The sequence below is a fragment of the Maylandia zebra genome, linkage group LG13 (assembly GCF_041146795.1).
Source record: "Maylandia zebra isolate NMK-2024a linkage group LG13, Mzebra_GT3a, whole genome shotgun sequence".
Lineage (NCBI taxonomy): Eukaryota > Metazoa > Chordata > Actinopteri > Cichliformes > Cichlidae > Maylandia > Maylandia zebra.
The window spans coordinates 31661608-31686618 of NC_135179.1; the positions used below are offsets into that span (position 1 = coordinate 31661608).

The 25011-nt window shown below is 39.7% G+C and overlaps 1 protein-coding gene across 1 annotated transcript in view; it reads right to left on the bottom strand.

Moving 5' to 3' along the window:
• The window catches only part of LOC112435749 (protein TANC1-like), a 76542-nt gene extending 51921 nt beyond the window's left edge, over window positions 1-24621 (bottom strand). Inside the window, exons 1-5 of the mRNA XM_076891937.1 lie at window positions 24550-24621; window positions 21856-22137; window positions 21410-21564; window positions 17898-18129; window positions 17621-17787 (exon numbers count right to left, since the gene is read on the bottom strand). Coding sequence (XP_076748052.1) covers window positions 17621-17787; window positions 17898-18129; window positions 21410-21564; window positions 21856-22105 — 804 coding nt within the window. The 5' untranslated portion in view covers window positions 22106-22137; window positions 24550-24621. The remainder of the gene's footprint in view (window positions 1-17620; window positions 17788-17897; window positions 18130-21409; window positions 21565-21855; window positions 22138-24549) is intronic.
• Window positions 24622-25011: the final 390 nt, after the last annotated feature.

Genomic DNA, 25011 nt, shown 5'->3' on the forward strand with positions numbered 1-25011 from the left:
TCTCCTTCCACGCGTGGCCGGCCAATTTCTCCAAATGGCCTCTTATCCATCCAAAGGGCATTACAGGAGAGTAGGAATGAAAACAACCATCTCCAGAACAAAATTCGACAAATTGAAGAAGAAAAACGTCACCTGGAGAAGAAGTGCTTACAGATGGAAGCACAAAACAAACACCTGGAAGAAACACTACAGCGCCAGCCCGACATCAACATTATTAATGAGGGCTGGGGGATCAAGTTTGCTCAAGCCAGAGAGCAGATTGTATCCCTCATCAAAGAAAACAAGAAAAAGAGCGCTGAAGTTAAAGAAATGTCCGAGCAGCTTCAAGGCAGGAAAGCGACGATTGATCAAATGGAGTGGGATCTGCAATACATGGACCAAATGAATCACCTGCTCCAAAGAAAGCTTGATGAAGCTGAAGAAAAAAATAAAGAAGTCCTCCAACAGAAGGAACAACAGGACACAAAGCAAAAAGACCTGCAGCGCGAGCTCCAAGGCATGCAGGAAAAGTACAGAATGGTGAAGGCAGAGTTGGAACAAACATTGGTCCAAAATAAAGACCTCCTTCAAGAGAGAGAGCAACAGAAAGAAAGACTGCCAGAAGAAAAGTGCATTATCAAGGACTTTGAGAGTAAAAATCAAAAGTTGCAAGGATTCTGTGATGAACTGAAGGTCAAAACAAGTGAGCTGGAGGGAGAAAAGGAAACACTAGAAAAACGATGCTCACACATGCAGAAAAAGATTGATCACATGGCCAAAAACAACTCAGAGCTCATTAAGGGAATATTGTTGGAATTCAACAACTTGAAGCGGGAAAACACAGAAATGCAGGCCCAAAAGCAAAAACAAGACAAAACGCATGAGGACCTGCAGTGTACGCTCCGCGATATCCAGAAAAGAAATGAGCAGCTAGAAGGCCTGCACAAAGAAGATCAAGTGAGAAATGCAGACCTGCAGAAGGCAAAGCTGACACAGGAGGCAACATCCAAAGACCTCAAAGAAAAGCTTGAAGAAACACAAGCAACATTAGAACAGGTGGAACAAACATGCAAGAAACTAGAGAGGCAAAACACAGAAACCATCGATGAGTTGAGAACCCTCATCCTGGACAAAAAGGCGCTCGTGGAAAAGTCCATGAAAAAGAAGAAAAGATTCTTCAGCTTTTTCCGGTAGAGGGACAATACTGCTTCTTCAACTGATGTAGCCTCGTCTTGCTCCACCTCTGTTCACCCCCCCAACCAGTCCCGGCAGTTGACTGCCCCCTCCTGAGCCTGGTTCTGCCGGAGGTTTCTGCCCGTTTAAAGGCAGTTTTTCCTCCCCACTGTCGCCTAGTGCTTGCTCAGAGGGGATTGTTGGGGTTTTCTCTCCTCTACCTTGTTTCGTTATTTACTTGTTAACTTTTTGCTCTTACCTCATTTAACCTTGTTTCGTTATTTACTTGTTAACTTTTTGCTCTTACCTCATTTAACCTTGTTTCTTTATTTACTTGTTAACTTTTTGCTCTTACCTCATTTAACCTTGTTTCGTTATTTACTTGTTAACTTTTTGCTCTTACCTCATTTAACCTTGTTTCGTTATTTACTTGTTAACTTTTTGCTCTTACTTCATTTAACCTTGTTTCGTTATTTACTTGTTAACTTTTTGCTCTTACCTCATTTAACCTTGTTTCGTTATTTACTTGTTAACTTTTTGCTCTTACCTCATTTAACCTTGTTTCATTATTTACTTGTTAACTTTTTGCTCTTACTTCATTTAACCTTGTTTCGTTATTTACTTGCTTGTTTAACTTTTTTCTCAACTTATCTAACAAAATAAAACAGTTGAATTTATCCTTTGAGTATTGTTCATCTAATCTTTACAGAGTTTTTCCAAAACACTTTCAAACATTCAGATCTGTCTTTCATTTTCTTCTTGAAACCTCATGAACGGTGAACTAAAAACTCTGGAACATGGTTTGAAACACTGAAATTGTTTCAGCTGAAACTGGCAAAGTCATACGTGCGTGTGTGAGTGTCACAGGTGATATGGTGTCATTAGTCCGGTCATCATGTTTAGGCTCATTCACTCCAGAATTATTTAGGCCAAATCTTTAAAACAGTGTCACTGCACACACATTTCAATCACACAAATGCAGGATTAATTCTTTGCAGTATTTTATCTGATTTATTATGAGAATGTCACGCCTGATCATTTGCACCCACAACATCAAAAATGGGGGCAAAAGAGAGGAGACCACGTTTAATCGATTATAACACGAGGTCAGAAATATAAGTGCTGACATGAGTAGTGTCCACAGAAACCTCTGAATCTCAGCTAAAAACTCATGTAAACCATGTCTACAAACACCAAACAAAGCAAAGACACCAGACAGTTAAAAGAGCAGTTACTGCACCATGAATCTGTGGACAGGTAATATCCCTATTTTGATTTATGATTTTCTGGAGTTAAATGTGAACCAAAGCATATTTTCAAACGTGTTATATGCTATAAAATACTTTTAAAAATTAGGTGAGGGAAATAAAAAATCATTTTTTCTATGTTTGAGTCACAGTAACTTTGACATAGTAACATCTGCAGTAATATTTACAGCTCTGATGACATCTCACCAGTGTTAGCTTTATTTTGACACCAAGACTGTTTACACAGAGTTTGTAATTGCAGAGAAATACATTTATTTTGGTCATTTCCTTTTCAAGCAGGAAGCTCACCCTTCTTGGTATACCCTTTAGATGAATACAGAGTTTTTAATTAAATACATATTCTTTAAATAATGTTCCCTTTTAGAAAAAGTAGGATAATTAAAAAAACAAAACATTTATTATAGCTCTGTCACGTAGAAAAAAACCTGTCTTTTTTCTGTGGTCTGTTATATAACATTAGGGGTGTTCGTGGCAATTAACTTTTTAATCGACTAAGCGGGTCAAGTAAGAAACACTTAAATATTAAGTTACATTTGAAAACTGTTTAAAAAAAAACATATCCCCATTCCACATTCCAAAATGTCATGTGACAATCTGATTGGCTTAGGAGTGATGATGTCACAAGGATGTCACAAGGATGTCACAAGGATCCTTTGAAGTTTTTCTATAAATAGGGGTGAGAAACAGCAATTTTCAGTTCGTTTCTTCGCAGCCTTTGTGTTTGCAGCCTTCAAACGTTGACTACAGAAAAATTTGGAAACCTCTCAGAGTCATCGGATACAAACGCCAACATGTATCCAAGATTACGGCAACCGAGACAAAAAGATTTCGCCGCCTCTCCTTCCACGCGTGGCCGGCCAATTTCTCCAAATGGCCTCTTATCCATCCAAAGGGCATTACAGGAGAGTAGGAATGAAAACAACCATCTCCAGAACAAAATTCGACAAATTGAAGAAGAAAAACGTCACCTGGAGAAGAAGTGCTTACAGATGGAAGCACAAAACAAACACCTGGAAGAAACACTACAGCGCCAGCCCGACATCAACATTATTAATGAGGGCTGGGGGATCAAGTTTGCTCAAGCCAGAGAGCAGATTGTATCCCTCATCAAAGAAAACAAGAAAAAGAGCGCTGAAGTTAAAGAAATGTCCGAGCAGCTTCAAGGCAGGAAAGCGACGATTGATCAAATGGAGTGGGATCTGCAATACATGGACCAAATGAATCACCTGCTCCAAAGAAAGCTTGATGAAGCTGAAGAAAAAAATAAAGAAGTCCTCCAACAGAAGGAACAACAGGACACAAAGCAAAAAGACCTGCAGCGCGAGCTCCAAGGCATGCAGGAAAAGTACAGAATGGTGAAGGCAGAGTTGGAACAAACATTGGTCCAAAATAAAGACCTCCTTCAAGAGAAAGAGCAACAGAAAGAAAGACTGCCAGAAGAAAAGTGCATTATCAAGGACTTTGAGAGTAAAAATCAAAAGTTGCAAGGATTCTGTGATGAACTGAAGGTCAAAACAAGTGAGCTGGAGGGAGAAAAGGAAACACTAGAAAAACGATGCTCACACATGCAGAAAAAGATTGATCACATGGCCAAAAACAACTCAGAGCTCATTAAGGGGATATTGTTGGAATTCAACAACTTGAAGCGGGAAAACACAGAAATGCAGGCCCAAAAGCAAAAACAAGACAAAACGCATGAGGACCTGCAGTGTACGCTCCGCGATATCCAGAAAAGAAATGAGCAGCTAGAAGGCCTGCACAAAGAAGATCAAGTGAGAAATGCAGACCTGCAGAAGGCAAAGCTGACACAGGAGGCAACATCCAAAGACCTCAAAGAAAAGCTTGAAGAAACACAAGCAACATTAGAACAGGTGGAACAAACATGCAAGAAACTAGAGAGGCAAAACACAGAAACCATCGATGAGTTGAGAACCCTCATCCTGGACAAAAAGGCGCTCGTGGAAAAGTCCATGAAAAAGAAGAAAAGATTCTTCAGCTTTTTCCGGTAGAGGGACAATACTGCTTCTTCAACTGATGTAGCCTCGTCTTGCTCCACCTCTGTTCACCCCCCCAACCAGTCCCGGCAGTTGACTGCCCCCTCCTGAGCCTGGTTCTGCCGGAGGTTTCTGCCCGTTTAAAGGCAGTTTTTCCTCCCCACTGTCGCCTAGTGCTTGCTCAGAGGGGATTGTTGGGGTTTTCTCTCCTCTACCTTGTTTCTTTATTTACTTGTTAACTTTTTGCTCTTACCTCATTTAACCTTGTTTCTTTATTTACTTGTTAACTTTTTGCTCTTACTTCATTTAACCTTGTTTCTTTATTTACTTGTTAACTTTTTGCTCTTACCTCATTTAACCTTGTTTCATTATTTACTTGTTAACTTTTTGCTCTTACTTCATTTAACCTTGTTTCGTTATTTACTTGCTTGTTTAACTTTTTTTTCAACTTATCTAACAAAATAAAACAGTTGAATTTATCCTTTGAGTATTGTTCATCTAATCTTTACAGAGTTTTTCCAAAACACTTTCAAACATTCAGATCTGTCTTTCATTTTCTTCTTGAAACCTCATGAACGGTGAACTAAAAACTCTGGAACATGGTTTGAAACACTGAAATTGTTTCAGCTGAAACTGGCAAAGTCATACGTGCGTGTGTGAGTGTCACAGGTGATATGGTGTCATTAGTCCGGTCATCATGTTTAGGCTCATTCACTCCAGAATTATTTAGGCCAAATCTTTAAAACAGTGTCACTGCACACACATTTCAATCACACAAATGCAGGATTAATTCTTTGCAGTATTTTATCTGATTTATTATGAGAATGTCACGCCTGATCATTTGCACCCACAACATCAAAAATGGGGGCAAAAGAGAGGAGACCACGTTTAATCGATTATAACACGAGGTCAGAAATATAAGTGCTGACATGAGTAGTGTCCACAGAAACCTCTGAATCTCAGCTAAAAACTCATGTAAACCATGTCTACAAACACCAAACAAAGCAAAGACACCAGACAGTTAAAAGAGCAGTTACTGCACCATGAATCTGTGGACAGGTAATATCCCTATTTTGATTTATGATTTTCTGGAGTTAAATGTGAACCAAAGCATATTTTCAAACGTGTTATATGCTATAAAATACTTTTAAAAATTAGGTGAGGGAAATAAAAAATCATTTTTTCTATGTTTGAGTCACAGTAACTTTGACATAGTAACATCTGCAGTAATATTTACAGCTCTGATGACATCTCACCAGTGTTAGCTTTATTTTGACACCAAGACTGTTTACACAGAGTTTGTAATTGCAGAGAAATACATTTATTTTGGTCATTTCCTTTTCAAGCAGGAAGCTCACCCTTCTTGGTATACCCTTTAGATGAATACAGAGTTTTTAATTAAATACATATTCTTTAAATAATGTTCCCTTTTAGAAAAAGTAGGATAATTAAAAAAACAAAACATTTATTATAGCTCTGTCACGTAGAAAAAAACCTGTCTTTTTTCTGTGGTCTGTTATATAACATTAGGGGTGTTCGTGGCAATTAACTTTTTAATCGACTAAGCGGGTCAAGTAAGAAACACTTAAATATTAAGTTACATTTGAAAACTGTTTAAAAAAAAACATATCCCCATTCCACATTCCAAAATGTCATGTGACAATCTGATTGGCTTAGGAGTGATGATGTCACAAGGATGTCACAAGGATGTCACAAGGATCCTTTGAAGTTTTTCTATAAATAGGGGTGAGAAACAGCAATTTTCAGTTCGTTTCTTCGCAGCCTTTGTGTTTGCAGCCTTCAAACGTTGACTACAGAAAAATTTGGAAACCTCTCAGAGTCATCGGATACAAACGCCAACATGTATCCAAGATTACGGCAACCGAGACAAAAAGATTTCGCCGCCTCTCCTTCCACGCGTGGCCGGCCAATTTCTCCAAATGGCCTCTTATCCATCCAAAGGGCATTACAGGAGAGTAGGAATGAAAACAACCATCTCCAGAACAAAATTCGACAAATTGAAGAAGAAAAACGTCACCTGGAGAAGAAGTGCTTACAGATGGAAGCACAAAACAAACACCTGGAAGAAACACTACAGCGCCAGCCCGACATCAACATTATTAATGAGGGCTGGGGGATCAAGTTTGCTCAAGCCAGAGAGCAGATTGTATCCCTCATCAAAGAAAACAAGAAAAAGAGCGCTGAAGTTAAAGAAATGTCCGAGCAGCTTCAAGGCAGGAAAGCGACGATTGATCAAATGGAGTGGGATCTGCAATACATGGACCAAATGAATCACCTGCTCCAAAGAAAGCTTGATGAAGCTGAAGAAAAAAATAAAGAAGTCCTCCAACAGAAGGAACAACAGGACACAAAGCAAAAAGACCTGCAGCGCGAGCTCCAAGGCATGCAGGAAAAGTACAGAATGGTGAAGGCAGAGTTGGAACAAACATTGGTCCAAAATAAAGACCTCCTTCAAGAGAAAGAGCAACAGAAAGAAAGACTGCCAGAAGAAAAGTGCATTATCAAGGACTTTGAGAGTAAAAATCAAAAGTTGCAAGGATTCTGTGATGAACTGAAGGTCAAAACAAGTGAGCTGGAGGGAGAAAAGGAAACACTAGAAAAACGATGCTCACACATGCAGAAAAAGATTGATCACATGGCCAAAAACAACTCAGAGCTCATTAAGGGGATATTGTTGGAATTCAACAACTTGAAGCGGGAAAACACAGAAATGCAGGCCCAAAAGCAAAAACAAGACAAAACGCATGAGGACCTGCAGTGTACGCTCCGCGATATCCAGAAAAGAAATGAGCAGCTAGAAGGCCTGCACAAAGAAGATCAAGTGAGAAATGCAGACCTGCAGAAGGCAAAGCTGACACAGGAGGCAACATCCAAAGACCTCAAAGAAAAGCTTGAAGAAACACAAGCAACATTAGAACAGGTGGAACAAACATGCAAGAAACTAGAGAGGCAAAACACAGAAACCATCGATGAGTTGAGAACCCTCATCCTGGACAAAAAGGCGCTCGTGGAAAAGTCCATGAAAAAGAAGAAAAGATTCTTCAGCTTTTTCCGGTAGAGGGACAATACTGCTTCTTCAACTGATGTAGCCTCGTCTTGCTCCACCTCTGTTCACCCCCCCAACCAGTCCCGGCAGTTGACTGCCCCCTCCTGAGCCTGGTTCTGCCGGAGGTTTCTGCCCGTTTAAAGGCAGTTTTTCCTCCCCACTGTCGCCTAGTGCTTGCTCAGAGGGGATTGTTGGGGTTTTCTCTCCTCTACCTTGTTTCTTTATTTACTTGTTAACTTTTTGCTCTTACCTCATTTAACCTTGTTTCTTTATTTACTTGTTAACTTTTTGCTCTTACTTCATTTAACCTTGTTTCTTTATTTACTTGTTAACTTTTTGCTCTTACCTCATTTAACCTTGTTTCATTATTTACTTGTTAACTTTTTGCTCTTACTTCATTTAACCTTGTTTCGTTATTTACTTGCTTGTTTAACTTTTTTTTCAACTTATCTAACAAAATAAAACAGTTGAATTTATCCTTTGAGTATTGTTCATCTAATCTTTACAGAGTTTTTCCAAAACACTTTCAAACATTCAGATCTGTCTTTCATTTTCTTCTTGAAACCTCATGAACGGTGAACTAAAAACTCTGGAACATGGTTTGAAACACTGAAATTGTTTCAGCTGAAACTGGCAAAGTCATACGTGCGTGTGTGAGTGTCACAGGTGATATGGTGTCATTAGTCCGGTCATCATGTTTAGGCTCATTCACTCCAGAATTATTTAGGCCAAATCTTTAAAACAGTGTCACTGCACACACATTTCAATCACACAAATGCAGGATTAATTCTTTGCAGTATTTTATCTGATTTATTATGAGAATGTCACGCCTGATCATTTGCACCCACAACATCAAAAATGGGGGCAAAAGAGAGGAGACCACGTTTAATCGATTATAACACGAGGTCAGAAATATAAGTGCTGACATGAGTAGTGTCCACAGAAACCTCTGAATCTCAGCTAAAAACTCATGTAAACCATGTCTACAAACACCAAACAAAGCAAAGACACCAGACAGTTAAAAGAGCAGTTACTGCACCATGAATCTGTGGACAGGTAATATCCCTATTTTGATTTATGATTTTCTGGAGTTAAATGTGAACCAAAGCATATTTTCAAACGTGTTATATGCTATAAAATACTTTTAAAAATTAGGTGAGGGAAATAAAAAATCATTTTTTCTATGTTTGAGTCACAGTAACTTTGACATAGTAACATCTGCAGTAATATTTACAGCTCTGATGACATCTCACCAGTGTTAGCTTTATTTTGACACCAAGACTGTTTACACAGAGTTTGTAATTGCAGAGAAATACATTTATTTTGGTCATTTCCTTTTCAAGCAGGAAGCTCACCCTTCTTGGTATACCCTTTAGATGAATACAGAGTTTTTAATTAAATACATATTCTTTAAATAATGTTCCCTTTTAGAAAAAGTAGGATAATTAAAAAAACAAAACATTTATTATAGCTCTGTCACGTAGAAAAAAACCTGTCTTTTTTCTGTGGTCTGTTATATAACATTAGGGGTGTTCGTGGCAATTAACTTTTTAATCGACTAAGCGGGTCAAGTAAGAAACACTTAAATATTAAGTTACATTTGAAAACTGTTTAAAAAAAAACATATCCCCATTCCACATTCCAAAATGTCATGTGACAATCTGATTGGCTTAGGAGTGATGATGTCACAAGGATGTCACAAGGATGTCACAAGGATCCTTTGAAGTTTTTCTATAAATAGGGGTGAGAAACAGCAATTTTCAGTTCGTTTCTTCGCAGCCTTTGTGTTTGCAGCCTTCAAACGTTGACTACAGAAAAATTTGGAAACCTCTCAGAGTCATCGGATACAAACGCCAACATGTATCCAAGATTACGGCAACCGAGACAAAAAGATTTCGCCGCCTCTCCTTCCACGCGTGGCCGGCCAATTTCTCCAAATGGCCTCTTATCCATCCAAAGGGCATTACAGGAGAGTAGGAATGAAAACAACCATCTCCAGAACAAAATTCGACAAATTGAAGAAGAAAAACGTCACCTGGAGAAGAAGTGCTTACAGATGGAAGCACAAAACAAACACCTGGAAGAAACACTACAGCGCCAGCCCGACATCAACATTATTAATGAGGGCTGGGGGATCAAGTTTGCTCAAGCCAGAGAGCAGATTGTATCCCTCATCAAAGAAAACAAGAAAAAGAGCGCTGAAGTTAAAGAAATGTCCGAGCAGCTTCAAGGCAGGAAAGCGACGATTGATCAAATGGAGTGGGATCTGCAATACATGGACCAAATGAATCACCTGCTCCAAAGAAAGCTTGATGAAGCTGAAGAAAAAAATAAAGAAGTCCTCCAACAGAAGGAACAACAGGACACAAAGCAAAAAGACCTGCAGCGCGAGCTCCAAGGCATGCAGGAAAAGTACAGAATGGTGAAGGCAGAGTTGGAACAAACATTGGTCCAAAATAAAGACCTCCTTCAAGAGAAAGAGCAACAGAAAGAAAGACTGCCAGAAGAAAAGTGCATTATCAAGGACTTTGAGAGTAAAAATCAAAAGTTGCAAGGATTCTGTGATGAACTGAAGGTCAAAACAAGTGAGCTGGAGGGAGAAAAGGAAACACTAGAAAAACGATGCTCACACATGCAGAAAAAGATTGATCACATGGCCAAAAACAACTCAGAGCTCATTAAGGGGATATTGTTGGAATTCAACAACTTGAAGCGGGAAAACACAGAAATGCAGGCCCAAAAGCAAAAACAAGACAAAACGCATGAGGACCTGCAGTGTACGCTCCGCGATATCCAGAAAAGAAATGAGCAGCTAGAAGGCCTGCACAAAGAAGATCAAGTGAGAAATGCAGACCTGCAGAAGGCAAAGCTGACACAGGAGGCAACATCCAAAGACCTCAAAGAAAAGCTTGAAGAAACACAAGCAACATTAGAACAGGTGGAACAAACATGCAAGAAACTAGAGAGGCAAAACACAGAAACCATCGATGAGTTGAGAACCCTCATCCTGGACAAAAAGGCGCTTGTGGAAAAGTCCATGAAAAAGAAGAAAAGATTCTTCAGCTTTTTCCGGTAGAGGGACAATACTGCTTCTTCAACTGATGTAGCCTCGTCTTGCTCCACCTCTGTTCACCCCCCCAACCAGTCCCGGCAGTTGACTGCCCCCTCCTGAGCCTGGTTCTGCCGGAGGTTTCTGCCCGTTTAAAGGCAGTTTTTCCTCCCCACTGTCGCCTAGTGCTTGCTCAGAGGGGATTGTTGGGGTTTTCTCTCCTCTACCTTGTTTCGTTATTTACTTGTTAACTTTTTGCTCTTACCTCATTTAACCTTGTTTTGTTATTTACTTGTTAACTTTTTGCTCTTAGCTCATTTAACCTTGTTTCTTTATTTACTTGTTAACTTTTTGCTCTTACTTCATTTAACCTTGTTTCTTTATTTACTTGTTAACTTTTTGCTCTTACCTCATTTAACCTTGTTTCGTTATTTACTTGTTAACTTTTTGCTCTTAGCTCATTTAACCTTGTTTCGTTATTTACTTGTTAACTTTTTGCTCTTACTTCGTTTTACCTTGTTTCGTTATTTACTTGTTAACTTTTTGCTCTTACTTCATTTAACCTTGTTTCGTTATTTACTTGTTAACTTTTTGCTCTTACTTCATTTAACCTTGTTTCGTTATTTACTTGTTAACTTTTTGCTCTTACTTCGTTTTACCTTGTTTCGTTATTTACTTGTTAACTTTTTGCTCTTACCTCATTTAACCTTGTTTCGTTATTTACTTGCTTGTTTAACTTTTTTTTTCAACTTATCTAACAAAATAAAACAGTTGAATTTATCCTTTGAGTATTGTTCATCTATTCTTTACAGAGTTTTTCCAAAACACTTTCAAACATTCAGATCTGTCTTTCATTTTCTTCTTGAAACCTCATGAACGGTGAACTAAAAACTCTGGAACATGGTTTGAAACACTGAAATTGTTTCAGCTGAAACTGGCAAAGTCATACGTGCGTGTGTGAGTGTCACAGGTGATATGGTGTCATTAGTCCGGTCATCATGTTTAGGCTCATTCACTCCAGAATTATTTAGGCCAAATCTTTAAACAGTGTCACTGCGCACACATTTCAATCACACAAATGCAGGATTAATTCTTTGCAGTATTTTATCTGATTTATTATGAGAATGTCACGCCTGATCATTTGCACCCACAACATCAAAAATGGGGGCAAAAGAGAGGAGACCACGTTTAATCGATTATAACACGAGGTCAGAAATATAAGTGCTGACATGAGTAGTGCCCACAGAAACCTCTGAATCTCAGCTAAAAACTCATGTAAACCATGTCTACAAACACCAAACAAAGAGCAAAGACACCAGACAGTTAAAAGAGCAGTTACTGCACCATGAATCTGTGGACAGGTAATATCCCTATTTTGATTTATGATTTTCTGGAGTTAAATGTGAACCAAAGCATATTTTCAAACGTGTTATATGCTATAAAATACTTTTAAAAATTAGGTGAGGGAAATAAAAAATCTATTTTTCTATGTTTGAGTCACAGTAACTTTTAAAGTGTTTGTGCTAATAACATCATGTACAGTAAGACAGGCATGGAGAACAGCACTGACTGGGAGAGCCTTTGAACAGATGACATTCAGTTCAATTCAACATATAAGACTTTAAGAATGAACAAGCATCTAAGTAAAATCTATTTATTTAGTCTATCATCTGTGATATTATTATGTATAATTATAATGTATTGTTCACCTCTCTTAAATAAACAGGCAGCCTTAATGTATGAAATATTCATTCATTAAAACACTAAAATTTGTCTGTTGTCTCAGTGGCTGATAGTGCCCACAGGCATCAATAGCTTGAAATAGCTTGAAGCTATTTATAATTTTTATGTTTAATGGGTGGGTGCTCACGATAAACAGATTTTGAATGAAAGCCCGGGAACTTCAGTACCACAAAAAGTGGCTATTCTCTGTGCCCATATGGATCAGTCCCTCTTATTACCATTATTCCCTTAAGCCTCAAGTTGGCTAGTTAAGTATCAGACTAACGTTTAAAGCTTTTACTTGAGTGAAGTAACTCACATTACTGCTACTGCTAAGTAATGTTAGCTATGTTTACAGCATATACCATAAATCACCATGCCATAACCAACTACTGTACTATCACACTCAGTGCATTTCTCCAGCACGTTTGATAGCTAGCAAAATAATAATAATAGTTTTAAAATTAGCATGTGTTATGTACACATACTCGAAAATTATTTACTAGGACTCACCTGTCATGTGACTCAGAGTGCAAATTCCACCAGTGTCGTTTTCCATCAAACACTCATTAAAACAGCAACGTCAAGTTAGTGCACTCATCCCCAGGGGGAGGGCGGGGTCACACATTGAAACAGACTGGCACGCAGAGGTGCAAGGCAGACCAGATGGAGAAATTTTGCTTTCACACTTTGTGACTCATTCAGTTATTTGTGGTGAATGAAATATGGTTTCAACCACGTTTAAGCACCACATCTAAAATTCAAGCACTATTCAAACCTTGAAAAGACAATATTTAAATTCAAGCCTTTTTTAATGATTTCAAGCACCCATACAAACCCTGCATATGAAAATCCAGAAATCCAGAAAGATGGCCAAATGAAACCAAATGTCTATGATCACAAGAAAACTACATCAGTAGAGTTGTCAAGTAGTCACAATATGAAAAGTCCTCACCTTAGCCTCCTTTTTACAGAGCAGCATGACTTGTCCCAAGTGTCCTGCAGCAGCTGAGAAGCAGAGGGGGCTCATGCCGTTTTCTGAAACAACATCCACGCTGGCGCCGAACTCGAGCAGCAGTGAGACAATTTCCTGGTGACCGAGGTGACACTGGACGCAAATGGATGGGATGGTAGCTAGCGGGCAAGCAGAGGTCTGAACTAGGGCTCACATTTCAATCTGTGTCCCAGGGGTTGGAGAAATCAATGCACCTTAATCCTCCAATCCTCTGCCTGTCTGAGGCTAGAGAAACATTGCCTCCGCAAGATAACATTTTTCCTCTCCCTCATCATGAGAAGGCAGCGCAAACAGACAAACACACACAAGCACATGTATGCACACGCTCAATAAAACATACCGAACACAATCCACAAGATTGGGGGGAGGGGGTGCAAACAACACCTCAGAGATTGTCCAGATATTAGTCTAGCAGGCAAGGGCCAATATATCGAACCCTTCCTCCGAGGTGAGATGCTATTTGTCTGTTCAAAGCACAAAACAATAGCGTGACAATTTCATCTCTATGCACAACTCTGATTCTGTCTGCAAATAAGAAACATTTCATGCCTTCATATTTTCTTGTCTTAACAATGCTATCTTGATTATTCTTCCATGATTCATTTTTGCTATGCCCCGAGTTAGTCGGGCAGTAAAGCAGATAAGCTTTATTTATTCACTGAGGGGTTTTTTGCAAGAGACACCTGAGTACAAGCGACAAGTACAAATGTACACGCATAATATTACAAGTATGAAGTGATAATGCTTTAAAGTCGATCATTTAGTGCTTCCAATTTCAAGCTAAATTGCAGCTTATACAAACACTAAGCTGCAGAGTTTCTGAACTTGTAGCCGAAAGCTTAGATAGCAAAGCCATACACACACAGACGCAGGTTTACCGATGGCTTTTGCATATTAATGATGGCCAAATGGTTCAGATAACTTACAAAGCCGAATGTAACCACTGTCTGCACTGAATGGCAATGCTGCTGACTGCTGTGTCCAGAGCTTTAATGTTAGGGGAAACGGTATGAGAATACAGCATGGAGCGTACAGTTTGTGCTTTTGATCTTTTGTAGGAACTTGCTCTAAAAACTTTTGAAGGAAGTAGGAACCATCATCATTAGCTCATATTTCAGTTTCAAGAACCTTTGAGTAATGCAAGTGTATGGTCATTATAGTCTATTGCATGGAGCAGGACTGACAACCATCATGTCCAAACAACATTTTATATACATTTTCTTTATTTACTGTATTTATTTCTCTATTTATTTTATTTTGAATGCTGTGCATGGTCCAGTTATCGTAGAATATCTTCAGTTTATCATTAATTCTGTTATTAAGCATTGTGCTGTCGTTATGTGTCATGGCATGTGGTTGTACGCAGCCCTGTTTGTTCATTGTTTTCATTTTGAATTCTGCTTTTGTAATATTTCTCATCACGTCCCACCGGACATCAATTTTGGAATTTCTTTGTGATTTTGCAACCATTTCCTGCATCTTACCCAAATATGTGGACTCGTAGCCCCCCCCCCCCAAAAAAAATAAACAATAAAAAGAGAGGACATACAGGGTTTTTCTGCAAAAGACTGCCAACTCTCTTAAAAACTATTTAACTGACTTCTGTTACATTTTTGGAAAATTAGACATTTTCAGTCAGTGACTAACAGCCTTTCCATTGCACTTAAAGGGAACTTACTGAACATCATAGGAGCCTGATTTACAAAAACATTGTCAAACCGACTCCGAGGTTTTCACATGCAAAGTCGTCATATAGCTCCCATTAAAACAACAGTGCCATTCGATTCATTACTGCAGACAACTGCTAAGTGGTTACAGTGGGAATGTGAACAAAACAGAAATATAACAAGAAAAATATGATTACAAGAAAGTAAAAGACACATATGGCATGGTTAACAATGTGCTATCCTTTGCCACAGACCAGCATGTGCACAGGATTCACTAACAGAGGTTATAAAAAAAACAGCTACTGTTACATATGCCTTAAACCACACGTTTCCTTTCCAGCACAGTTGTTACTATGAAATCTACCACACGGACAACAAAAACACATCTCCGATAACCGACTGCAACCTTGTTGTTGTTGCTGTTCTTGCTTTGCCAGCCTCCAGGTGGCTAAAAACGTCACCCTAGCAAATTCACACAAACAGTAACTCTCTCTCATTAAACACTGTTTCACTTTGTCAGAAGACATTACAACACATATGTTGCAGTCTTCTGCTTATGGATGGATGGATGGATGGATGGATGTTGCAGTGTAGTCGAAATGTATTACTTTAAGTGCAGTCACCTGGAACATCTTTCCACGTCAAAAAACCAATTCTAATGCATTAATAGAAGAGCATAAGAGGTGAATACAAAATATCAGCGCTACAATATATTGATTCACCACACTGACAGGGCCTTGCCTGAATTCTTAATAGCTAGGCTGAATTCACTATATAGTACAGCCCACACTGATGGACAACACTCGACCCTGGCTTCTGACTGAGCAATAATAACTCAAATTCCAGATGTCAATCAAAAACCACATTATTATCCAAGGCTCAGTGCTTTCTTTTTTCCCCCAGCAAGGAAAATAAGTTTTCATGTAGTTCATCAGTAGTGTCAAAGCCTCAGTTGTCAGCAGCGTGAATTTAATCCAAGTCCATAGCATTTCTGGAACTGGTCAACCTAGTGTCAGCTCAAAGTGACTGACTCATCTCTCTCCTGCCCTGCAGGTCATGTGTCTCAATTCTTTCCTGAATGTTGCTGGATATGCCTGACTCTGTAAAGAGTAGAATAACAAGCGGGAGCAGCTCAGGAAACACTTGTCAAAATGTAAAAATGTGCAGGGTCTGGTGACAGTGAGTGAGTGCCTAGAGAGGTGACGGCATGTCCAGCTAGACATTTGTTAAAATGAGAGAATTTTGATTCATTTCTTTTCTAGGGTTGCCACAGTGTTAGATTTTCCGATTTAGGATATGAAATGTTCTGGTCAACAAATCAATAAATGTGTTTTACAGTGTTTTATGGATTGGGAAACAGGGCCAGTGTGAACTGTAAGTGCAGGAGGACTGTTGGCTACAACCGGCATACTTTTTTTTTCTGCACTATAAGCCGCACTTAAAATCCTTTAATTTTCTCAAAAATCGACAGCGTTGATGCTTTATCAGGTGTAACTATTAAGTTCAACATCCAAGCATCCATGAAAACAAAATTTATTAAATTTAACGGAGTTAGAAGTTAGCTCACTAGTTCCACCTAAACATGATATACATGACTAAGAGATTTCTGAAAAAATTTAAATGTACAGCTCTGCCGTCCCTTTCGACATAAATGAAGACAGAAAACTAAACAGCAGTGACATTTATAGGGTTACTGAAGCTTGGCTAGCTGGTATAAAATGATATGCTAGCGACACAGCTATGTTAGCATAACATAAACACAGTGAAGCTAGAGGATGAAGGCTAACTTTTTTTCACTCATAAAAGTTAATGTGAGGGTTCCCGAGGGTTAGGGACAAATGCAATCGCATGGCGGGATGCTGTAAACGGACCAAACTTCAATCAGGAGAACAACTGAGGTAATCCATCCACAATACAAAGGTTAGTCATTAATATGCTGCAACAACATGGGAATAGAGCAGCTGCAAGAGAATTCAGCATTTATGAATCAATGTGGATTGGAGGAAGCAAGAAAAATGAGTTGACTTATCTGACTGTTTTGTTTCGCTTAATGCGCCTTATAATCCGGTGTGCCTTATGGTCCGAAAAATACAGTATATTAAGTAAGTGAAAACTAGCACTAATAACATTAAAATATATTAAAAGGTAAGACTGTAAAAGCACTTAGTTAAAGATGCTTAGTTAAACCAGCCTGTGCAAATTTCATTCAATTTGTATAAAAAAATATAACAACAGAAGTCTTGAGTGTTCAAACTTTTTGATAAGCTTCAGCTCAGAGCGCTTGGAAAGCAGATAGTAGAGGATAAGAGCAGACACGAAACTGGTAATTAAGTTAAGAATCAAGCCCTTAACAGCTTGCCTGTATCCAGTACTTCACTCAACAGTGTAACAGCCAAACTGCACCTGTGTGAGTTCATTGTGGGAAGCGAGTCTCTGAGTGTGTGAGAGAAGCAGCTGCAGCAACAGAAGAGTGAATGCCATTAGCAGTAGTTACTTTAATCAGCCGTAAAGTGTGCGGATAAGCAGAGTAGTTACCGAGAGGGAAGAAAGAGTGATAAACTTTTTAAAACTAAAACTCATCACCAGTATAATGTGACATCTGTAATTCTGACTCGAGGTGATTATAACAGTGAATATTTTGTCATCTGAGTGAACTCAGAGCCATGCTTTATAAGTTCTTTCTTACCGCCAAGTTGATTCGAACAGTGACAACCAGTTTTAGCCAGGAGGGGAACTTGGCAATGATTTTTGTGATGAAGGATGCAATGGTGTCTCCATAGTCTGGTTTGTGGAACTCCGCTTCATTCAGCCCGTCTATTAAGATTATGTAATCTTCCTCTGGAATCCTTCGCTCTGCAAAGACATTTACAAATAAACTAAATATTAAAATACTATGAAATGAGATTAGTGGTCTCATACACGATGAAAATGAAATAGTGCAATATACAACTACAGTGTTTTACCTTTCCGAAGGTTGGCCAACGGTTCCAGGACTCCTCTCCGGAAAGCAGCCATGGGGTATTGGACACAGGAGCGCAGACTGAGCATGCTCTGGAGGTGGGGCTCTTTCAGCAACAGCTCCCGGTACGCACTCAGTTGATGAGCTCTGCACAGAAGGGCTGCGATGCTGTGCACAAATTCTGGGACCAAGCAAGTGTACGTGTTATCTGCCTGGCAATAATGATAAGCCACCACCTGGAAGACAAAAGGAACGAGAACAAACGCGAGTGAAGCCATTGCTTTTTGAGAATCAGGAAGAATTAAAAATATGATTCACTGACTGATGGGTACATTTGATAACTTTAAAGCGTTTACAAACACCAACATCTCTGGTGACTGAAAAACTACCATGACAAAGTAAGTAAGTGAGGCTTTTGATACCAACAAGCCTCCATAAAACTACATATTATCTCTACAATGTCAAAGACATGATTTTATCCTTTCATTATTTCACACAGAAGGGATGATGAAGAGATTGGGCAACGGATGAAAAGCTATAAAAAGAAGTGAGTAGATCCCAGGTGGATATCTAAAGGTAGAATCTTCTGTACCTGAGCAGGTTTCCGCAGCATTCAAAGGAGGTCTGATTTAAAAGGAAAATGTAGGGACAGAGGTGGAGAAGAAGGAAGATGACTGTACTAATTACAGTCCAACCTGGAGGAGCTGACACACTTCCAGGCCCACAGGAGGAGGAGCAGGTGATCGGTTCCTCTGACGGCTCAACCTCAGCTGTTGCTGTTTAGTTCTCCACAGAAAACCGATGACCAGCTTCTAGAAAAATGACTAAAGCCTCAAGATATGAGACTTTTTTTTTTAACATTTAGCATCAATAAATGTTTTGGACCCAAACTTCTCCCCACAGCACAGATCTAAATGCATATTTATGGTTCTTTCTTTTTCAAATAATAACATATAACTCACATGCCAATAAAGGCACAATTAAAGCTAGCGCAAATTAGAAAAGAGGGAGGTAAGATTTTAAAAATTATAGCTGAACTCCCTGGATGTATATAACCCATCTTTAGTAAGGAAAACATGTGACATCCAGTCAGAAGATGGACCAACTGAAACAATAACACAACCACTGATTCACATCTTCTCCAGAAACTGTCAAAAATCACGACCACCAGAATTTTTCTCTGATGTTATGCTTTACCCTAAAAGCAGCAAACGTCTGAGAGAAGTCCGAACACTCCTTTCTGTCATTTTTGCGTCACGCGTTTTTTGAGCTTCATCACAAATGTGACATAACAAAGAGGGAAACTGATATATTGAATGCCTATTATTGTACAAAGTCAAGTAACCTGCTGTGTGCATGAACACAACTCTTAATAAGCCCCCTACTGCAGTGATGATTTAATTTAGCATACAAGTCACGCAGACTACCGCCTCATCAATGAGCAATACGAATCTCGACACACGATGATGCAAGGCTCTGCAGTCAAACCTCGGTAGCTCATCTGCTGGCAAAACAATAAATGCATTTTCAGAAATGTTACCTAAAGGCACGTCTCGATAATAAGAATAAAGCAGAAAGGGTAGTAGCCTCAGTGCTCCTGTTATGAGACCACTTTTAAATCAATGATTAAAAAAGCACTGGCAGAATCTGACAGAAGCTGCTCAGCGTTGCATCACACATCACAGGAACAGAGCCCCTGTGAAGGCGCCTATTGGAAACACTTTTCACCATAATTGGCTCAAGAGATACTGCTTGAGTTTCACAGACATTTACATGAAGCTCACTGCATTACCCTAGCTGTCTGGTGCATGAACTGTCCCCTTTGACAGGGTCACTAATTAGGAGGCCTCCCTGACAGGATAAGAGTATTAAATTCTAAAGGTGTTAGAAGGACAACAGGTTGTAATCAGTACCATTAAACGCAGCAGAATCAGTAGGAGACGTCACATCCACTGAGAAAGTCCTTCACAAAGCTGCCACCTATTAAATTACCTTACAACCTACCATCACAGCACTATTCAAACTCAACTGACTACAACAGTGGATCACAAATCTTCTCTGAATCCCGGTGGCCCCCAATCATCTTTATTAGACCTGCTACAAGGCAATAGCAGTGCCAAAGTCATCAAATGGTGCTTTTAGCAAGCAGTATTTCCAAAATGTAGTGAACGTGCACCTGCTATGTGACTGAACCCTCAGCAACACAAGAAGAGGTGGTGCGAGTAAAGATGCGGGAGTGAAAAATCGACAGAGAAATTTCAGTGGAAACAGAGCGAACAATTCCAAAACTAAAATAAAAGAGTCATAGGCAAAAACCGCACACTGCTTAGTCGGCGTGCATCGAGAGAGGAACATTTTAAAGTGAAACATCGAGGACTTGTCTGTCCACTTCACAAGTCTGAAAGAGAAAGATGTGCAGAAATATGCTCAGTGTCTGGTATGCATGTTTGGGGGGGGGGGGGCGGGGTTCGGTCACAGACAAGTGGTTAACAATGTTACTGACGGTGTGGGGGAGTAACAGAACACATGTAAAGCTGTTACCGTGCAGTACTTTATATCTTGTGAAAAATGTTGACAAGCTTATACAAGAAAACACTTAATCTTCTGCTCAACAGCGCTGACACGTAAACTTCCCAGAGAGGCAGTATTTAGACTTTATTTTGCGATCCTTGTAACGCCAGAAAAATCAACAGATGGAATATTCATCTGTCAAAAAAGTAAGCACTGTCCTCAGTAGTCAGTGTTGCTCCGCTTCATGGAATTTTGAGGATCCTTATCATGTTCAAACATCCCAGTTCAACACTTGAACAGGCGGCCTTACAATATATTTAAGCACCTATTTGAAGTTGACACAGGAACGGATACCAACCAGTAATTAAGCAGTAGTAGTGCCATACATGTCGGTATAACTGATAGCCGCCTAGATAAATGGTGTTGCTATTTGAAACGTGTGTTGATGTTTGTAAATTCCTAAATGACGTCTAATATTGATGAAGCTGGCTCTGTTTGACGTTGGTGTGTGTTTACATTCTGTGCTCTCAGGTCATGGCTGACAGGGCTCGCTGTGGGTTGTTGCTCCCTGAGGAGGTTCTAATCACTGACTAGTAAACTGCAACCTACCCTTATTGTTATGTATAATTTTATGCATCATTCAACAGAATATATCACAATTATCTGTGGTCACTATTAAAGAGGAGTTTTCAGAAGTCAGACTGAAGCTGTTGTAGAAGTACTTGGTAAAACCTGAGATGCTTTTTGGTCGATTTTCCTTCTTTTTCCTTTTTTTTTTTTTTTTTTTTTTAAAAAGAAAGGAAGAAACAACAAATCCATCCATCAAAAACAAAAAATAATCTACTCACTGTTGAAAATTGTTAAAATTACTTTTTTTGATCCAGTGCACACACCAAACATTTTTTCCCTGAGTAAACACCACCATAACTAGTGCAATCTTTTTTCAGCTTCTTTGATTCCTGCTTCTTTGTTACTGTGAGCTCTCTTAGATGTTGAAAGGCGCACCTTTGCAGCCAGGCGTTTGACAGCCTCCTCCCTGTGCCGCTGCATCTCGGGAGTTCCTGGGCAACTGCTGGTCCTCAGTGTGTTGGCAGCACTGGATGGTGGAGTGGGCTGTGGAGGCTGGCTGAGAGGAAGTTCTGTGCTTTGTCCTGGGCCAGCTGGAAGACATGCACATGGTCACCAATATATAAAGTTATTACATTAATATAAACTAACATCTCTCTGTATATGTATATGCTAGCATTAATAACATTAGTTGTGTGTGAGGGCATTCTTTTGTAAGGTAAATGTAATATTAGTCAACTTGATTTTATATTGCCAACGAATATATAATTACTTCCCTCCCACACTTTGCAAGCTAATGTTGAAATGAAATTATAATAACATTAGCTAAACACGAGCAGTTAATGTAGTGCTCACATCCAAAGGCAAATACTAAAACTAATTACTTTTCGGGGAGGCGCTGGGACTGTTGGAGGCGATCTGACGCATGCGTCCTCCATGGCAGCTCAGCGCCACAAGTCGGGAGATGATGGCCGTCTTCCCATACCCCACGCTGCCCACCACCACAGCACCGTGGTTCTCTGTGGACTCGCCGGCCTTCAGGACATCTTCCAGATGCTGAAAGAGCCAATCTCGGCCCACAAACACAGAATCTGTGGTGATGCTGGGAACCTCGAACAGCAAAGGTTTGAGCATGATGTCCACGGGTTTGTAGGGAGCAAAACGCGCTGAAGGAAACGGGAAAAGAAATGAAACAGATTAAAATTGTTTACACTACTTCTATTTTTTTTCCCCATTTCTCCGGGAAGTTAACAAATGATTACTTCTTTTAAATGCTGGAAACTTTACTGTAATAAATCGTTTTCCGTTGCAGTTAACCTACAAACATGCTTTGAGCATCTCCCGCATTCTTCTTCCCAGAAGGAGCCACATACATGAAAAACCCTGAACACTGTAGAGGATACATTTTCAATTAAGTGGAATCAGAGTGAAGACCTGAAAGAGGACTCTTATCTGGTCTACTTCAGCACTAATTAGATCTCATAACACTTGTTAACTAACATCACTAAATGACTGCTACCTTTAGTGCTAATGCACCTTTCAACATTACAACTATCACTGCTGTTAGCTGCTAGTGTTTTCACCTTGCGAGTTTGCCTGTGTTCACAAAAGCCTATTGTAATTGGAGGGGCAGTTGAGAGTGTTTATATTGGCAGGTGTAGGTCTGTTTATGTTTCTAGTGCCCTACAATGAAACCAAAAAGCGAACGAGCTGGTTCTGAGACACTTGAAATGATCACCACCTTCTACTATACCAGCAAAATAAGTACAGTGCTTGAAAAACTCTAACTTGAGCAAAAGGAGTATCGACGGGAACTAGAAAAAGAGTTATCTTTTATTAACCTCTCTTTATTGGATCCCCTTAGATTTCAAATCCATCTTCTTGAATATAAAGCCCCTAATGACCATGACTTGCTTTTTCAGTATCCTAAGCCGGAATGACAAGCAGAGGCTAAAGCTGCTTCGCTCCTGTGGAACCAGCTGGCTGTTTAGGGTTGGGAGCCAAACCCAATCTCTAATTTTAAGATTAGCCTCAAAACCTTTCATAGATTTATAGTTAAAGCTCGCTCAGCTAACGTCTGAATCACCCCTTACTTATTATGCTGCGACAGGCCTTTGCTTTCAGGAGGCCTCACATGGTGCACCGACATCCTCACCTCTTCTCCATTTCATTGTTCATGCATGTCAGTTTGTGTATTCTCTCTCCCACAGTTGAAGCTTTTCTCCTTCTCATCTTTTTTCCCCCCTTTCTTTTCACTCTCCTCTCATGGCAATCAAACGAGTGCTGCTCATCCCGAGTCTAGTTCTGTCGGAGGGTTCGCCCAGTCAAAAAGGAAGTCACTAAATGTTGCTCAAATCAGAACTGTAAGGTCCTCAGCGTACTAGGTTGAGTTTCCTAAGATGGCACATGTTGGGATTTTTGCAATATATGAATACAACTGCAATGAACTGCACTGAAATGTTGACCTACTGTTGCAAAATTTAGGTAAAGGTGGTGCCATCACACCCAAATCTGAAAAACAAATACCATAAATCATATAGATAGGGCTGGATCAGCTGACCCTGAATCCTCCCTTAGGTATGCTGCAATAGGTGTAGGCTGCTGGGGGATTCCCATGATGCATTGAATATTTCTTCTTCAGTCACCTTTCTCCCTCAAGATGTGTTAATAGACCTCTCTGCACTGAATCATACTTGTTATTAATCTCTGGCTCTCTTCAACAGCATGTATGTTATCCTGTCTTCCTTCTCTCTCTCCAACCGGTTGCTACAGATGGCCGCCCCTCCCTGAGCCTGGTTCTGCCAGAGGTTTGTTCCTGATAAAAGGGAGTTTTTCCTTCCCACTATTTCCAAAGTGCTTGCTCATAGAGGGTCATATGATTGTTGGGTTTTCATCTGTATGCGTTATTGTAGGGTCTACCTTACAGTACAAAGTGCCTTGATGCGACTGTTGTTGTGATTTGGCGCTGCATAAATAATACTGAATTGAGTTGAACTGAATCTCCCATAAAATTTATAGAAAAGAATCCAATTGTTTAAGATTGTTGCGTATGTACGAATTCATGTAGAAAAAACCTGCTCAGAACCACTGACCATATGCTTATGTATCAGCTTCATGTTTGAGACTGAGTGAAAATGAAAGAGGACATTTTCAAAAGGAAGACTAAATAGTCTGAGTATATATCCAGTGATGACTTATTCAGTAATTCATGTTCCCATGAAATATTTAATCTGCAGGATCTCTCAGAGGATTCAAAACACATAACCAAGATAAAAGTTAGCTGGGAAAAAAGGCATGATTTAAAAGCCAAAAAAAGGCTTTTGAGGATAATGTTAATACCCATAAGTGCTGCATTGTTTACATTGCAGTGTTCAAGTATTTGCACAGTTTTGTTGTTGGCTCTGCACTCAGACGTGGTACTTTGGAAACTTCAGAACTACCGTTGGCTGCCTATTAACTTCAGGGTTTTTCAGAGTCATACCACATAACATTATCCTATGTACTGCGATATTTTACATGTTTATTTTACAAATATCTCCCCTGAGTGCCTACAGCAGTAGTATGAATAGCCCAGTCACCTTTAGCGTCCTGAGGGGGCCTTCCTCCTGTATTATGCCAGGGTAGGCGAATGGATGTCCGGAGGGGGGTATTGCGCTTTTCATCAAGAAAGCTCAGGTCTTCAAGCTTTGTGGAACTGGTGGCTGTAGACAAGAGAGAAGACATACACACACAAAGAGTGAAGCTGACAGTCTAGTACCTCCCGAGTACATTTGTCATCACAACTATAAAGAGAAAGACAGAAACACACACTAGAGTAAAACCTTGTGGCACTTATGCCATGTCTGAGGGTGGATGAGTGAGGAAAGAACAAAGCCAGTGCGCTCTGACATTTGCAGGGGCAGTGTGAGCAGCTACCAGCATATACTGTGGCAGGAAGAATAGCAGTATTCTAAAGTCAAGAGCAATATGCACCGATTCTCTTTGATTTGAGCTGACAGCTGGACACGATATAGCAATGAGAGGTCCATCCCCACAAGCAC